We start from the raw sequence: 16,009 nt of genomic DNA on the forward strand, positions 1-16,009 counted from the left end.
ATATAGTGTTTTAGGATATAATAACACACCTGAAGCTGGGTTCTCGAAAACCCGAAATTAATTAATAACAAATAGAAAAGGTTCTATAATACATTTTAGGGGAAGTAATTTTTGTTTTTTTATTATAAGATTTCTACAATTCAAATACGCGCAGCATTGTGCATACGTACTACATGCGCAAAGAATATATGTATATATACATAAACATGATTCCTAATAATTCGCTTTGTTTTATCAATCCAGTGTACCATGCCACTTTAATGGGACCTGTTCTCACGTTGATATAGAAAAGTAAGAAATCATGATTTATGATTGAACCAAATTAGTTAAGACTGTATTGGAACATCGTCTAACTTATATAAGTTACCAAGCTAGATTAGCTCGTGCTCTGCGACAAGATAATATTAAATCCAGGTAGATGTTCTACAAGAAAAATTACAAAATTTACTTTAGCGGTGTTTGCACAGTAAACATTCTATTATCTCACACGCCAAGCCTTGGTAATAACGAAGCTCACTTTCGGCGATATAATAAGTCCTTAAGCTATGAGATTATGGCTTCAAAGAAGTAAAAATTGTCAAACAAAAGATCCTGTCCCAGGCAGTAAGAACTTCGTCCGGATCGCGCTTCTCAAGCCGTCTGTATTGCTTTGATGTTGAGCTAAATTCGGTTTGTACTTAGAACTCGGAGAAATGTACGGAGAAGGACTTCGATCACCCTTTCTAGTGTAAGGCTTTTTTATTTCGACCGACTTGCAATAAAACTTAACGCCCACTTTTGATTAATTTGCAGTGAGGCGTTCTAGCCGTCAACGACCGTAGGCGTATTCTGCATTGGCCGAACAACAATGCTCATGAGAAGCTTTAGTCTGAAAGTGTTAGGTGCTTTGTTGATCTTTGTACCATTAATGAGTCATTTCTCAGACGGCGTTCGTGACTCGTTCGTCAATGTCGGCAATCGAACGTTCTTTAATCGGTCTGGTTATCTTGCGGCTTTCGCCGACTTTAACAGTGACAAATTAATCGATGTCTTTGTGCTCGTTGCCCCGGATTCTCCTAGTAAGGGTTTTCGCTCTTTGGAGGTAAATATTGCACTGCAGTCGCGCTTTCAAGACGAAAAATATACGCGGTATGTCCTTTTGCCAGATTTTCCATCACGTATTACTTCGGTTATACCCGGCGATCTCAATGGTGATCGGATAGTGGATATCATCGTATACTCACGGGAGGCCAGAACAATAACGATCTTTTGGGGCACCGGACAGTTTTTTGACCTACCACTAAATTTCTCGGACTACATTAATATCACCGATGTATACGTCGAGCCCTTACTGTTTGACTATAATGGAGATCATGTCGTCGACATCTTAACGTCGCTTGGAGATGCGCGTCAACGCACTGTACTTCAATGTATATCCGGTGTACAGGGAATTAATCAGTGTATTCGGGGTAACCTCAACAGTTCTGAGGGTGATAAGTTGCCAGAAATTGTCAGTCCTCACTCGAATTCGTTCGTCGATCTCAACGGTGATCTTAACCCGGATTTACTTATTTCGACTCAACACTTCTTTGAGATATGGCTTTGGCGAGCTCCTGCCGTTTGGGAAAAGGGCCCAAATCGGCCCTATCCCGAAGGGAGGACCGCGGCAGTGGTAGGGCAGTCGACGTTCGTTGACTTCGCTTCAATTGGCCAGTTATTGCACATCGTGCAGTTCTGCAGCGCGCTCTGTGATCTTGTGTATATTTGGATTGGTAAAAATTCATCGAACCTAGACAATACCGGCAATGGCTACTGGAAGGTTCTCTATCAGCTGCATAATGGTGAGACATTCTGGAAAGACGCATTGTATGAGCGCACTGTGAATGCCATGATGGCGTTCAGGTCTGCCGACGTTGATCAGGACGGTTATCCAGATTTTATGACAATTGTCAATCTTATCAGTGGAAATCGAGCTGTGGTCGGCTTCCGCAATCGAAAGTGTAGCAACAATAAAGACTCCATCTGTGTCGAAGGCCGTCAGCTTGAGGGCTACACAAATATAGGTGATGTAGCAGCGGTTCTCCAGGTTACTAATGTGGGTTTTTTCGACCTTCAAGAGGATGGCAAGCTTGATGTGTTGCTGACGACAGGTAGCTTGCAACACACGGATTGGCAGTTTGAAGCATTAAGAAATAATTATGTGGAAGATGTGTGCTTTATCAAGGTCGTCGTCGCTAGTGGCCTCTGTAGTAAACGCCAATGTGCAGGTGTTGGCGATACTATCGAATATGGCTATAACCAGCCCGGCCCGATGGCTCGATACGAGATCGTGACTTCAGATAGTAGTAAGCACGTGTCCATAGCAGCTCAGCTTTACCAGACAGGTCACGGTTCACTGCAGCTGCCGTATATTGTTTTCGGACTCGGATTGTCTCCAAACTTTGTTGAGACCCTCCTGATTCGAATGCCTGGCCTCGCATCGGGCCATCAATGGATACAAATTATTCCCAACTCGCAAATACTCGTTATTCCTTACCCGGCTAGAGACCCATCAGAATGGCAGACAAAAATCTTTATCAAACCCTCAAAAAAAATGCTTTACACAGTCTTTGCCTTCTGTGGAATCGTTTGCGTTAATCTACTTGTGGTTATGTTGTTGCATCTCCTTGAAAAAAAGGCGGATCGTCTTGAGCGTCAACAGCAGGCACACAGATTTAACTTTGATGCTATGTGAATAATATGATTGCTATTTGCGACTGCTGTACTTGCTAACAATAATAATCTATTGGCTGAACGGGTAATCTTTTGGCGTAGTGTTCTGTAGTAGGGTACATACTATATGGTACTCTATCTGTATGTGGCTTATTCAATGGTTTTTATACGGTGACGTCCTACTATTCGATGAATCGTTAGCATTACCTACGCATTTTCGTCACGAGAATCTGTGATTGTTTCATCCTGATTTAATTAATTGCGTAGGATGCAATGTTTGTTGGGTTATCAGACATGCATGTCACTTTGCGTCCTATTACCCTTAAATCCTCATTATTTCTGCATTTTTCATTATTTCAGGTAGAGTAGGAGTGTGTGTAAGATAAGTTATGTGCATGCGGTACAAATGCTATACTTAGCATGGGGACTATCAATAAATACGGATTTTCGCAAAGATCTCTAAGGAATATACTATGCTATAGTTATACACACACTAAGGGTATGGTTTCAGAAAGATGCGGAACTTATGGGACTTACGCTGTGTTGAGCAGCTTACCGACTGGTCCCGTCTTTAATTGAGGAATTGAGGTAACGACTGGTTCAAGGCGTTTCATGCATGCATGATGTGCTCTGTACATACAGACCTAAACGGTAACAGTTCCGATGTACAAGCAAGCCGATCCCAGCGTAATATCATACAGTATAGATAGCTACTGTGTTAAGCAAAAAATTAGCTTGAAACGGTGCGCCCTACTGCCTTAGCGAAAGATGTACAGCCTAGATTGTATAACTAACATTAAATGCAGATTCCATAATTGTTGTCTTCTGCCTTCAAATCAAACTATAATAGCTCTACGAAAAGTTACTACCTCGTTATGCAAACAGTTTCTCCGTCCAAGGATGGATTTTCTTGTTCAGATAGGATTAATTCTAAAGTTTCATAAAACTTTGATTTTCGTCAACATCCAACAACAACAACGGAGAACCTTGAAGAAAAATTTTATGGATAGAATCGATTCCATCCATAAGATTCTTGTTTTGCGATACTGAAGTTAATTACACGCGCATTTACGGTTAAGTAATCAACATCTCGAATGTTCAGAAATTTTGAAAACTTGAGGTGGAAAACGGACTTGCAAGCAAGCATCTTTTAAATCGTTCATTAATAGGGAAAGATTTCGCTACGATTCCTGATAGCATGCTACTGATTCGTCTTGGCCTGAGTGAAGTTCCTCTGTCCTTTTCTTCTGTTTTGTGCTGTTCGTTTCAGTATCCTAATCCCGTTTCTGCGTCGCTGATTCTGACCTAGATCCCTGGGTTAGTTCAGCTATACTGTCGTCTATTATATGATGCGATCATAATTTAACTCACAGAATCGACTTTGCGAAAGGAGAAAGGCTAATACTAAATAGCTACAGACTCAAAGCCCATAATTTGCTTTGAAATTTAAAGTTTCCCGTAAGCATTGTTCTACGCGCCGGCACGTCTAAGATATGCACCTTATTATTTTTTTTAATATTTGTCATTAGGCTAAAGTCCTGTGTACTAAAGTGTGGTCCTTTTACACTATTTGAGCTGAAAAAGCCACCTACACCATTAGCCAAATGATGTAATTCTGTCACTAGTTAAGAAAACGATGCACGCATCTATAGCGATAGGGCTTTTCGAACGACTGGCCAGTGTGAGTCTAATGTACAAAATGTAGAAAAATACATTCGGATATACAATAGTAGATATATAGTATTTACTGCCTTAGCTTTTAACTTCCACTTACAATCTTATTTGAACATCAGACGATTTAGTTACTTCTTAAGTGTCTATTTAAAAGGGCTATGGCATAGCGTGCTAGCCGACTAACTGCGATCCTAACGATCCTAAACAATTTGTTTTTGGCTTCGTTGCGAAAGAAATGTACTTTTCGATTACGCTGCACCGCATGTGGAATGTATCGTACTCTTTATGCTGAATAGACACAGCAGCTTAAACTGATTTAGTAGCTCTTCAGGACACTTGTTCTTTTCTCGTAAGTGGTGATTAGCACGTTTTCGACGTCTCCGTACGTAAGGAACGCGGATGTGGGATGTGAGCGTCGATGTCGAATGAAGTTTGACTGGAACGTTTACACAGACGTACATACCGCTGGCAAGAGCGAAGTCGTCTCTCCGTTACTGAAGTGAACAGTGAATGGGAAAGAGTTTGACGACAAAAATTTAACCAGAGTCGAGCGCTTCCTGTGCTTTTTTCTTTCCGGTTTGGGCTAGTTTAAGGAAAAACTAATAAATACTCAGCAGTTACCCCCGTTAAGAACATCACAAGTGTGATCGTGATCTCTAGCTAGGATTTTCCAATGCCAATAGGTTTTGAATGGCCCTGACTATAGGCCTCTTTACTTTCTACTGTTTGTACGAGCACTACCTCTGTGTCGCTTTACCGTCTCATAACAGTGACAGGAGAAGTATCGCTGTACATGTGGGTCCTGTCACCTAATCTCCAACCTAACCTAACACGGTAGCAACCATACCAACCCCTCTGCTGTTTCTATCCTCAAAAATTCGCCAGCGTAATTGGCGACCCAAGCCGACCTCTGAAAGATTCATTAGAAGTGCAGGGTGACAACGAGGTAATGACCACGACGGCAGAAATGCTGGCGCGTGAACAATGCTTTCGCCAGTAACAGGTGTTCAACAATGTGAAACTATTACAGAGTAAGTGCCGCACAAAGGATTTCGCCTCGAATTGCCCATCTATTGACAGGGGAGAACCGATCAACTGGATAATGAGATAAATGACGAAACCCTGGACTAACGGATATAATAAATATATAATAGATAATAATAAAAAATGAAACATTTTACTTGTACCCCATTTGAAATCGAAGTCATGGCTTGCAGAATAATAAACATAAAACAATACGCATGGAAATAGAATAAAGAGCTCTCTCTATTTCCGTGCCGCATTCTAACACGACGGATCTATCTCGTAGAGATGATCGGTAATACACCATTTAGTTTTTTGCCGACAGAGCAAACTCTTCCCACTCTAGTCGCAGCACGCACTAAACGTTGCTTCCTCTCGTTGCATAAAATTAATAGAAGACAGCAAGAGTCTTATCTTCGTGGCCGACGTGCCTCATGCGTGAAGAATGCTGTAATAGGAGTCCATGGTGGATGGTTGTTTCACGCACCAGCGTGTCACGGTCCAGTGTCTCCTTAACGGGTTCTTTACAAATAGCCGCTTTCCTTGGCCTCTGTTCATGACCAAGTTGCATAGAGGATGCTGGCACTAACGGACAGCAAAGCTGAACTGACAAAGATTAGTTACGTTTGAGGATGTCGGTGCTTAGTGTAGAGCTTGATGTTACACCTTGCACACACTAATATAACAGATAGGTGATGCTAATGCGTGCCCGTCTTGCCCGTTCAAATACCCATTACGCACGACCAAATTACTTAAGCTTCTACTACTACCACGTAGTAGTAAGCTACAGTTGCTGTTTTCACAAGTACACTGAATGGCGGAGATATAGGCGGGCGTATGGTCTGAAGTTGCCTGTTAACTTGTCCGCTTTCTAATCGACAGTTTTTTATTTTTGGAAATCTTGAGCAAAAACGGAATTAGGCAAAGGTAGTGATGGTACCTATTGCGACGTCAACGGACGCTTGGACTGTGAGACTTAGCATTGTAGATTTAGCTGAAAGGGCGCTGCGAGATAATAGGGTAAAAAGTATCCTTTTTTCAGAAATCCCGCCTGTCAAGTTGTCGCCATATCCTTTATAGGACACTGCTGGCTTCGTGACGTCCGCGCAAATAGACGCAATTAGAATGACTGCAACGGTAATGGGTGGCAATGCGTACGATGCATTTAGTGGCTTCCGGAAGAGTAGATGGACAGCGACGTAGGACCACTGGAACTTTTTTGTATCTGAGAAGTTTCTAAAACAGAAGGCTATTCAACGAAATATATGTCGAACGCTATGTGTTTTCAATCTCCAGCTCGCAAGTGAGAAAGTCGTACCTTGACGATTTATAACACCTAGCTAGAAAAAAAAAAGGTAGAATGCACTCGCATAAAGTAATGCGGATATGTGATCACATGGGCTGACAGCAGACCTAACCTCTACTGTTTAAACGATATCTAGATTATGTTTTTTAGTATACTCAAGTAGTCCACAACTGCTTTTACGCTCAAATTGTATAGAACTGCTGTTTCAAGCGACGAGAACGTAAGGTGGCAGAGAGGACATGGTGGGGGCGATATTCCTAGCACTAAGCAGTCTTGATCAAAAGAAAGCGACTAGCCCCACTTATTATCCCAAATACTGCTTTTCTATGTATATATATATATATATATATATAATCTACATATATTCTAGAATGCTTTTCTAGAATAAGGTGCAAACTGTGTATCTTTTCCCTCCTGTTTACGTTTGCGCAGAGCGATGTCACGTGCAAGAGCAGACGGAGCTCAATTGTGCTATTCACCGCGAACTTGCTAACGCTTTAATAGAAAATCGCAGCACATGACTACATCGCTGATTCCTAGGTGCCTTCTATTTTGTCTATAATTACTTGGCATTTTGCTACGAACTAGAAGAAAAATATCCTTTGACCTAGTTAAGCTCCAGGCAACCCCTTGATCCTGTTGTTTCAGAAATGTTCTTATAACTGTGAACAGCGTTTGTTGTGGGGTGCTGGTTCACATAAAGGCTGAACGTAGTTTGAGCTTTTGCTGGAAACAATGCATCTGTTGTGTAGAAGCGGCAATTTTAATGCTGAATCTTCGAGAATTACTCTTGGATTTGAATAAAAAAGGTACTCTTTTCGTATTTCGATCGAGTGGTGCGTAACGGGCAACCTAGGAGTTGTTCCGCCAGGGAATCACCATGGCGTTTTTACACTCTATATTTGCATACTTAAACGCAAAAAAATAATTACAGAAGACAAACAACGTTTATAAAGGTCATCAGGTTTGACGCTCTTTCTTCTAGAAGTTCACGCTTAGCCATAATTTATCGTTTATTCTGCTTTTGCATATAATCCTTTTTAAGAGATGACGACGGTGCAGAATTCAGTCAATCACTGATCACCAGTACCTATCAGGACATTGCCGGAGACCTTTGTTGCATTGCTCCAAATGCTGGTGACGCTGCTAAACGTCTGAACTGGATTATCTACTTAGGCTATGACTGAAGTTACTGCTACAACACTTTCTGAACCTATTTATTCTGTGATTCTTGAAAGCATTAAGCGACGACCAGCTTACTTCTACTGCTGTTGACACAGTGACGATTGAACTGGCTGTAAGTGGCCACCTTATTGATTTTTCCATTTGCCCAGGGTCAATAGAGCTCCGTGCATGCCCACCTGCGTACTTTTGCTGTAGGCTGCTCTGGGCTGTACTCGAAGCAGAATCTGTAAGGCTGGTGATAAACCTCTGTTTAGACGGAAAGGCTATACGAACATTGTTCCCACCTCGGTACTCATGCGTCGTTGAGTCTGTCGTAGGGAAAGGATGCTACCTGCTATGTCTATATACCAGCACGACTTCCCGAAAAACAAGTGACAAGGCCATTATACAATCAACGCTTTCTGTGTATTCTTTCTTTTCTATTTTTACAATAGACACAATAGACTGAAGCTCGCACAGAAGTACACACGCTATGTCATTCGTTTTTTCGTCCTAGTGATTTACATCCACATACTTTACATATACGCAAAAAAAACGCGCTAGGGTGAAGATGAGTTGCAAAGAACAGGCCATAGGTAATCAGGCCTGTCAACGTTTAGCTCATTTTGACACACTTTGTTGCCTAGATGAAAGACATGATTGACAATGGTTGCATAAGGAAACCCAGATGAAAAAATAGTCTTATGGGTCTTACCTGAACAAAGAGCTCAGCGGCTTAACTATTTCGAACTTGATATACGTAACTTCGTTTAGTTCCATTTAGTTAGTATATTCAAGATAAAAAAAAAACTATATTGTCCATTAGTATTTGTAGTTTAACCTTTCATGGTCGTCGATGATTTATACTAAATAGTTGCAATTAGTTAGCAATAACAATATATTCCTGTTGGATCGGATTGCAGTCTGATCCTAACAAATAGTATTTACATTGTAGCAAAGTACATCTATATATGCGCCGTGGCGCTACATAATGAATATGTGTTGAATTCTGTTTATGTGAGATAAAAAAAAAATGTTAAAATTAAACCGAAAGTTGATAAAAACGATAAGCATATTTTTGATCAGAATGTTTCCCTCTGAACGTCTGTTTACCTGATTATTTATCATACGTACATCCTAAGTATGAAAGCATCCAATCTGCAAAAGCTTCGGACGGCAGAAATGTAATATGGCTGAGAAGGAACACACATGAAGTTCCCGTTAGTGCTAAAAACATTGGTGAAACAACATACGAATAGTAAGTTTACTTGTAGTAAATAAATAAATAAGTTTGCAGATAATTGTCATAGTATAATACAACTGCCAATATTATCAAACAAACCCCCCGAGAAAGGAAAGAAAGCATGAAAGGTATCGAAATTCGGGCTATAAAAAGATCTATCAACAGCCAACTCAGAAATCTTTGGAGAAGTTCAAGGAAAACCAAAAAAACGTATCGTATTTGTGTATTTGGATACCTCAGAACACTCCTTAGATACATTTTCATTTGAACCTACGTGCCGATGTCCCTTGGAGCGTAAACATGATGTCAAGACGTTTACCACTCCCTGAGCTATGCCATTTATGCAGACACTGCAGATCGATAAGAAGTCGGCGAAGTCTACTTAACTGCGTTTGCCAACGGATAGGCGCGCGAAGGTCGCGAATTTTTAAAACAGGCAATTGATCAAACGCAGAAGGAGTTTAAACTAGACAGAGAAGGCGTAAACCTGGTACTGGGTTAAACAATGCCAGTTGCAGTATTCATACCCGTAACGTCATATCGAACTTAACTCAATTGTTTGCCAGCGAACATACATTTAATACCTCGATCCTTATAGCAGTATTTCTGATCGAAAATCTAAGTGTATAGCATGCGGATACAACCCACTATATCCATATATAGCTCGTGCATACACCTTGTGCAAAATCTAGACCAAATCCATTTTGTCACGACGTAAGAGAAGGATTTCTTCAGATATAAGAATGGCTTTAACCGATCGAATAGCTAGGATCGACAGTGGCACTAGGACATACTTAATAAGCTGACTATGTAATAAAGTTTACAATCACTGTCATTGACAGCCAATGCGACGACGGACAGGTAGTAATATAAAGAGTCCGTGCTGCCCTGACTGGGACAGGCAATGGGATTCGGATATGAGCTCCGATCGAAGTCTTATCACAATGCACGAACAAACACCCTCCTTTCGATCGAGAGTTGGCAGCAATTGCTCCTGTACTCTCTGCAACTCCATCGTTCGAGCCATCTAAACGCAACTTTAAGAACTGCAGGAAAGTTTTCTGCCCTCAACTGCGAACCAACCTCTTGTGGCCACCGTCTCTTGCCCTTATGGGCCGTCATTTTATTTTACCGTTTCGGTTGGTACGTACATGCGTAAACCTTAGGATTTAAGATAGATCCTCATTCACGACATGCTATCGAAGGGGAGCGACTTTGCATAGTCCAGTGGGACCCAACACATATCCAGAACAGTAAGCGAAGACGAAATAAACTCGAGCAAGTCAGCGGCAAGAAGATACGTTGACGTTGATGATGTATGATGTTGCTAAAAGCTTTTTCAAGTATCGCGCTACGTTGCAGAGTCATCTATAGGCTATGGAGCTACAATTAGAAGAAGTATGGGTATATGTATATCTATACATATATATATACGTAATAACGGTTGGTCATGTTCTAACTACGTAGTGTTCAGTGCTCAGCCTAAATCATAAGCATCGCATCAAATAATCCTAACACCGACGGCCGCAATACCGCGAAAGGGTGATCGCGGCAATTGGTTAACGTACGTCACACTCCTCCTGTGCCTTTTTAATCTCACGTTTGTTTACAACTCGCCGGCGTAAATGAAGAGAAGACAAAACATCTCAAACATGCATGGCCAAATCCCTCGTAATGATGCGAAGCTTGCTTCTTCTCTTCTTGTAATCACGCGAAGCGATGGAATGCCCTTTATTGCAGTATTCGCTGTAGTAATTGTACGCAAATGTGCTGGCTGATGTTATCAAATATTATGACCATGAATATCTGTGGAGATTAATAAGGAAATGATTTTCCTATCGCCCGCAGTGAACAAATGAAATTAGTATTATAAGTACGTGTTTAAGTTTACATAATTTTGTAGATTCGATTTTTTGCCGGTATAGCCTTGACGCACTGCATCAGATGGTTTTTATTCCAGCCTTCCAGCTAATGTATTATACTACTATTTTAGGCCACTACCTTACCTCGGTTTCGCCGCTTCTTTGGATTGGCGATACAGTAGTGTTTTGCCGGAATTATCTCTCCCGCTTCTGCGCCCAGTTCCGGATGGAACGTCAGCCGTACGTATTATCGTAAATGGTCTTACCCATCTACAACAATGGCGTTTCCACATATAAATAGATCTTTTTACAACTGGCCTGCTAAGGTAAGGCCGGTAGGGAGGTCACTAATGGGTGACCAAGACGATTTCTAGATTTTATCTAGAGTAGATATAGAAGGGGGGCAAAGTTTGCTAAAAAGAAAAGAACAAATTTACTGGATTTTACTCAGTTGGACGAGATTAATGGTGAACGTAACAAGATAATTGTTATCTACAGAGGCCAAAGTTACTGGGATCTCATGGTTTGCTATTGTTGCAACAGATAACATAATTTTCTGCTGATGACGGACATAGGCAGGTATCATTTAGCCGGAGGGCACTGCTCTATTAAGAATACGACGACTGCCAATGTAATCGGTGACAGCTGCTTCGTTCCCTCCGAATTATTTGTTGTTGAGCAAAACAGTAACAGATGCCGTAACCAAAAAAATTAATAGACAATACATGTTGACGCAACACATGTTCAATTGAAATAGAAAAATCGTAAAATATGATTGGTCGTCGATGGCGGAGCCCTGTTCTGTTCATTCGCGGTATATACTGAACTACAGTTTGTTAGACAATTATAGAAGACCCTGCGCACTTTTAGAAGACTGCATGTCTCCCAATGAACGAATGAGCAACGTTTTATCACACATTACATAGTTCCACTTAAAGCTGAGAATTGATTCTTTCTTAGAGCTCGTGTCACGAATCCGAATAGGACTAGTGAATCTTCCTGTAAGGGAATACTCTAAGGCTGCGTCCGAATTGGGTCTACAATGAATGGGTAATCAGACAACAAAGCTGTGGACAGATACACAAAAGCTGTTACACATCCTCCTTGTCGTGCTTGACGCACTTTCAATTTGTATCAGAGAAGCACTAGTTTCAGTTCATCAATAATGTGTGACGAATTTTTTTCCCATGTGAACGAAACCATGTTTTTAAAAAAACAACCACACATCGTATAAAGTGAATCAGGTATGATAAAAAGTCTCGGTACGGATGAAGTTTCTTGTGGTAGCATTCGCATAGAATGGCTTAGAGATTGAAAAGCCTTCATTATAGTTCAATGGGATGGCAGAGCAATGCAAAAGTGTCTATAAACATGTTTTTTGCCTTAGTATAATAAGCATTACTGCAGTTGTTCAGCCGGCTGGTAGCTGTAGAGGCTGTGTTATACACGAAATTGCGCCACTCAATAGTAGGGCCGCTGTTTTAGGTCCCGCCAATGAACATATTACACAACAACAAACATCACAAATACATGTCTGATCCAAATTCACCCCGAAAAATATATAGTCCTAAGATAAAATAGGGTCATGTTTATATAATAGTAAGTCTACGCATTAAGATCATAGTTATGCGAGAAGGCAAATGCATAGGAAAATACATCACACAACATCCTGCGCTGATGGGACAAACAGGCTTCTTGGAGTAGCATGAAAGTTAATGGGGTTGCTTTTAAAAACGATAGTTTAGAGGTATCCTGTAGAAAGCGGTATAAATATTCGACCTCAACTAGTTACTTTATGGCCGACCGGCTTCGCGAAACCCCTAAAGAAATCGAATGAACTTGTCCTCGCGTCATAAACCTCAACTTTGCAATTCAAGTTAAACGATCTTTTATTCAAAATTTATAAGGGACGTAGTATTTGCTCATTGTGCAATCATGTTTGACAAAAATGAATATAATATTCGCCCAAATCCTACGCCCATAGGGAAGGAGCTTACTGTGAAATTCCCCAAATCGGGACTGTATCTGTTGCGTGTTAGCAGAGGGGTCACTTTTAAATAATTCCTCGTCGTATCTACTCATTGTTATAAACGAGGTTCTCGCAAATGTTATCCGGCTTTAACATAATTCTTTGCTAAAAACGAGACGCGCTTCTAGCTTACGATTTATTTCGTTAATTATTTAATGTATATTGTCCTTAATGTTTTATTAGTTGTTGTTATTATGTTTATTGTTAGTCCGTTGTAGCTTGTAAATAATGAGGAGAGCTGTTTGTACAATAGTATACCACAGACCCGTAAGTCGTGCTGGTAGATAAAAAAAAAAAACACTTTTCGGTAATCACTTGGCTGTGAACGTGCGCGCGTTTGTAATATAATGGTACACTGATGGCAACCTACTAACGAGACTACCGAAACCTCAAAACAATTAATCAAAACGCTTTTTTAATAATATGTTCTATACGAGTCGAATGTTTTTGTTGTAAACACATTTACAATATGGTTGTTTGCTGTTATGTATTTAAAATATATCATAAAAGTCAATCTGTTTCGTAGGCATTTGACCTTATGTTAGATGTTTTCCTATTTATGGGTTGATTCTTTGAACTAAGCTAGGTTCAACTGCGATTCAGAGGCTAACGAAAGAAGGTAGGCAACCTAATAGATTACGCAGCGTACCTTGCAAGTGTGAGTTGACATCAATAAAGTATTAAAAGAAAAAAGTAAAAAAAAGCCCCTTCCTTACCAGATAAAACTGCAGGCTAAGTGAACTGTAACTTGTCCGGGCTTGGCAAGTTCTTCCTCCTCCTTAGAAATACGTGCTTTAAAACGGAAGCCTGTTAGGTACTTCCAGCCAGCTAACAAACGTATAACGATAATTCCACCTCTATAAAAGCCATACTGGCAAAATAGGCAGATACTCTGACTAGAAAATGGGTCAGCATATACCATCCGGAAACCCGCTTCAGGTAATGGGATTTATAGAACGATTAATTGCAGTTTGAAGGAAGATGTCGGAATGCTTAGTTTAGACTGGTGCTGGCTGACCCATCGTGTATGACTTGTTTAATCAGGAACGACAACTTTCTGGCTAAAAACAAATATGCCTAACCGGGTAGTATACATTATCTTCCCTACGGCCTATGCTATTGTGAAGAACGTTCGTATTTGTCAAGTATCACACACACTATAGACCCATAAGCTAAGGTCAGTATTAAAAGGGAAGCTTGATTTTCTTCAGCCTCTTAAACGTTTGTAACATTAGCCATGCTGATAGGGTGCCTTGTGAACAACAGCTGCGCTATCATTCAGTGAAAATACTAAATTGTTTGTACTGGTATATTTGTATTCGGATCTTTTAATAAAACATTCACGAACACCAGAGGCTATGCATGCGTGCTAGCGTGAAAAGACACGCGTAAAACGATGCGAATGTTTCTGTATGTCAAATCATTATGTTAAACTCCGTTCACACACCAGAACATGGCAGGCGTCCTAGCACGATTAGACTGAAGATTCGAAAGCCATTGGATGTGTATTCTACGTATAGACGACGTATTCCCTAGCCAGCGTCTCAATGTCCTTCAGGTTATCTCTTCGCTGGTTATCTATATATACCCAATTGCATCGAATACATAGCGAAAATAGGACAAAGGCTGCGCGGATAGTTCGTCGTTGTTATTAGCTCTAGTCTGTCTTCCGGTATTGTTTGTACGGAACAATGAAATGACTGCAAGCTGTCGTTGAAGCTATGCGTATGTGTCATCCTTACTTGTCTCTTAACCTTATTTGAAGTTTTTTATAGAATCGATTGTATAAGATCTAAGAAGCACATGTACCGTACTGATTACGTTATGCAAGAAAGAATCGGCCAGCTGAAATAAATATGAGATAAATAAGGTCAATAAACGTATGTCAGAGATAGCACAAAATTCCAGCTACCTTCTAAACCTTAACGCAATCTGAATGCTTAACCGCAGTTACCAGACACACAACTCGAAAAGGCCCTAAAGAAGATCGTCGGGAAGTTAGGTGTTAAATAGAGTTAAACCGAGACATTATCCCTTCGAGGCATGCTCGATGGAGCTAAAGGTAACACTACCTGATACACTTAAAGAGTGAATTGTTGTCGTTGCTATTTTTAGACGGACAGGTAAGCACGCGTCCTAGCAGTCGAACAATAAAGGCCGGTCCAGGCGCATGCGTACTTCGTGATGTCATGTGTTTATAAACATTTGAAGCTGCTCTTTCAAGACAAAAAGTCTAAGCCAAAAAGACGGACTCACGTAACACAGAACGAAATCATCCAACAAAACTATTTCACTATATAGTAACATCATATTATCTAGAGTTTAGGCTTACATAGTATTCGCGATACGAAGACCCGCTGATACATGCAGGTCGTCGGCAGTAAGTGTATTCCATGGTGCTTCTACGAGAGACACCTGTACATACGGATTGCTACGGTTATGCTTGAGCGGCTGTCTTGCAGAAAGACCGATACTAAAGAATATGGGAGTTTCGTTGCTCATTTTAGCTGAGTTTGAAATCGGCAAGCCCTTACTTTACATCGAGAAAGCCGCTAAACATGATTTGTTGGATTCGGACAATGGGCTATAGTACTTCTCGTTCACATATTTGTTGACTTAAGTACATTCGACAAACGTTGAATGAGAGGATTATGCGTATTATGAAAGCACTGGCCAGCCAGGAGCGAACAGACGTCTAATTTGCATGCAGAGGCTAAACACGGCTAGCTATAGCAAACCAGCACACAGCATATGTGACGCCAAAATCGACCCGTTGAGGCAAGGTTTATGGCTACCTTGAATCTTCTTTTCCTCGTTATACGCTCCAATTCTAACACACGGGTCTCAAAAGAGGTGTACCACAGATCTGAAGCATCATAAATAGACCCTCAGGTATAGAAATAGATTTTTTTTCTACCGTTTATAATGTTATCCATTATATTCTCTTTACTGCCGCTGATGTGGTGGGCTTAGAACAATGGCGGAAAGGGTATTATTGACTATGGAAAATGCAATAA

The 16,009-nt window shown here is 40.7% G+C and overlaps 2 protein-coding genes across 2 annotated transcripts in view; one reads left to right on the plus strand and one right to left on the minus strand.

The window, feature by feature from the left end:
- The window catches only part of LOC111261551 (NT-3 growth factor receptor), a 145,588-nt gene that overhangs the window by 70,651 nt on the left and 58,928 nt on the right, over window positions 1–16,009 (minus strand). The window lies entirely within an intron of this gene.
- On the plus strand, window positions 724–2,780 carry LOC111261552 (T-cell immunomodulatory protein-like). Its single transcript, XM_022835142.2, has one exon. The coding sequence runs from the start codon at window positions 848–850 to the stop codon at window positions 2,711–2,713; it is 1,866 nt and encodes a 621-aa protein (XP_022690877.1). The 5' UTR covers window positions 724–847; the 3' UTR covers window positions 2,714–2,780.

Source organism: Varroa jacobsoni, unplaced genomic scaffold, assembly GCF_002532875.2.
Source record: "Varroa jacobsoni isolate VJ856 unplaced genomic scaffold, vjacob_1.0 scaffold_568, whole genome shotgun sequence".
NCBI lineage: Eukaryota > Metazoa > Arthropoda > Arachnida > Mesostigmata > Varroidae > Varroa > Varroa jacobsoni.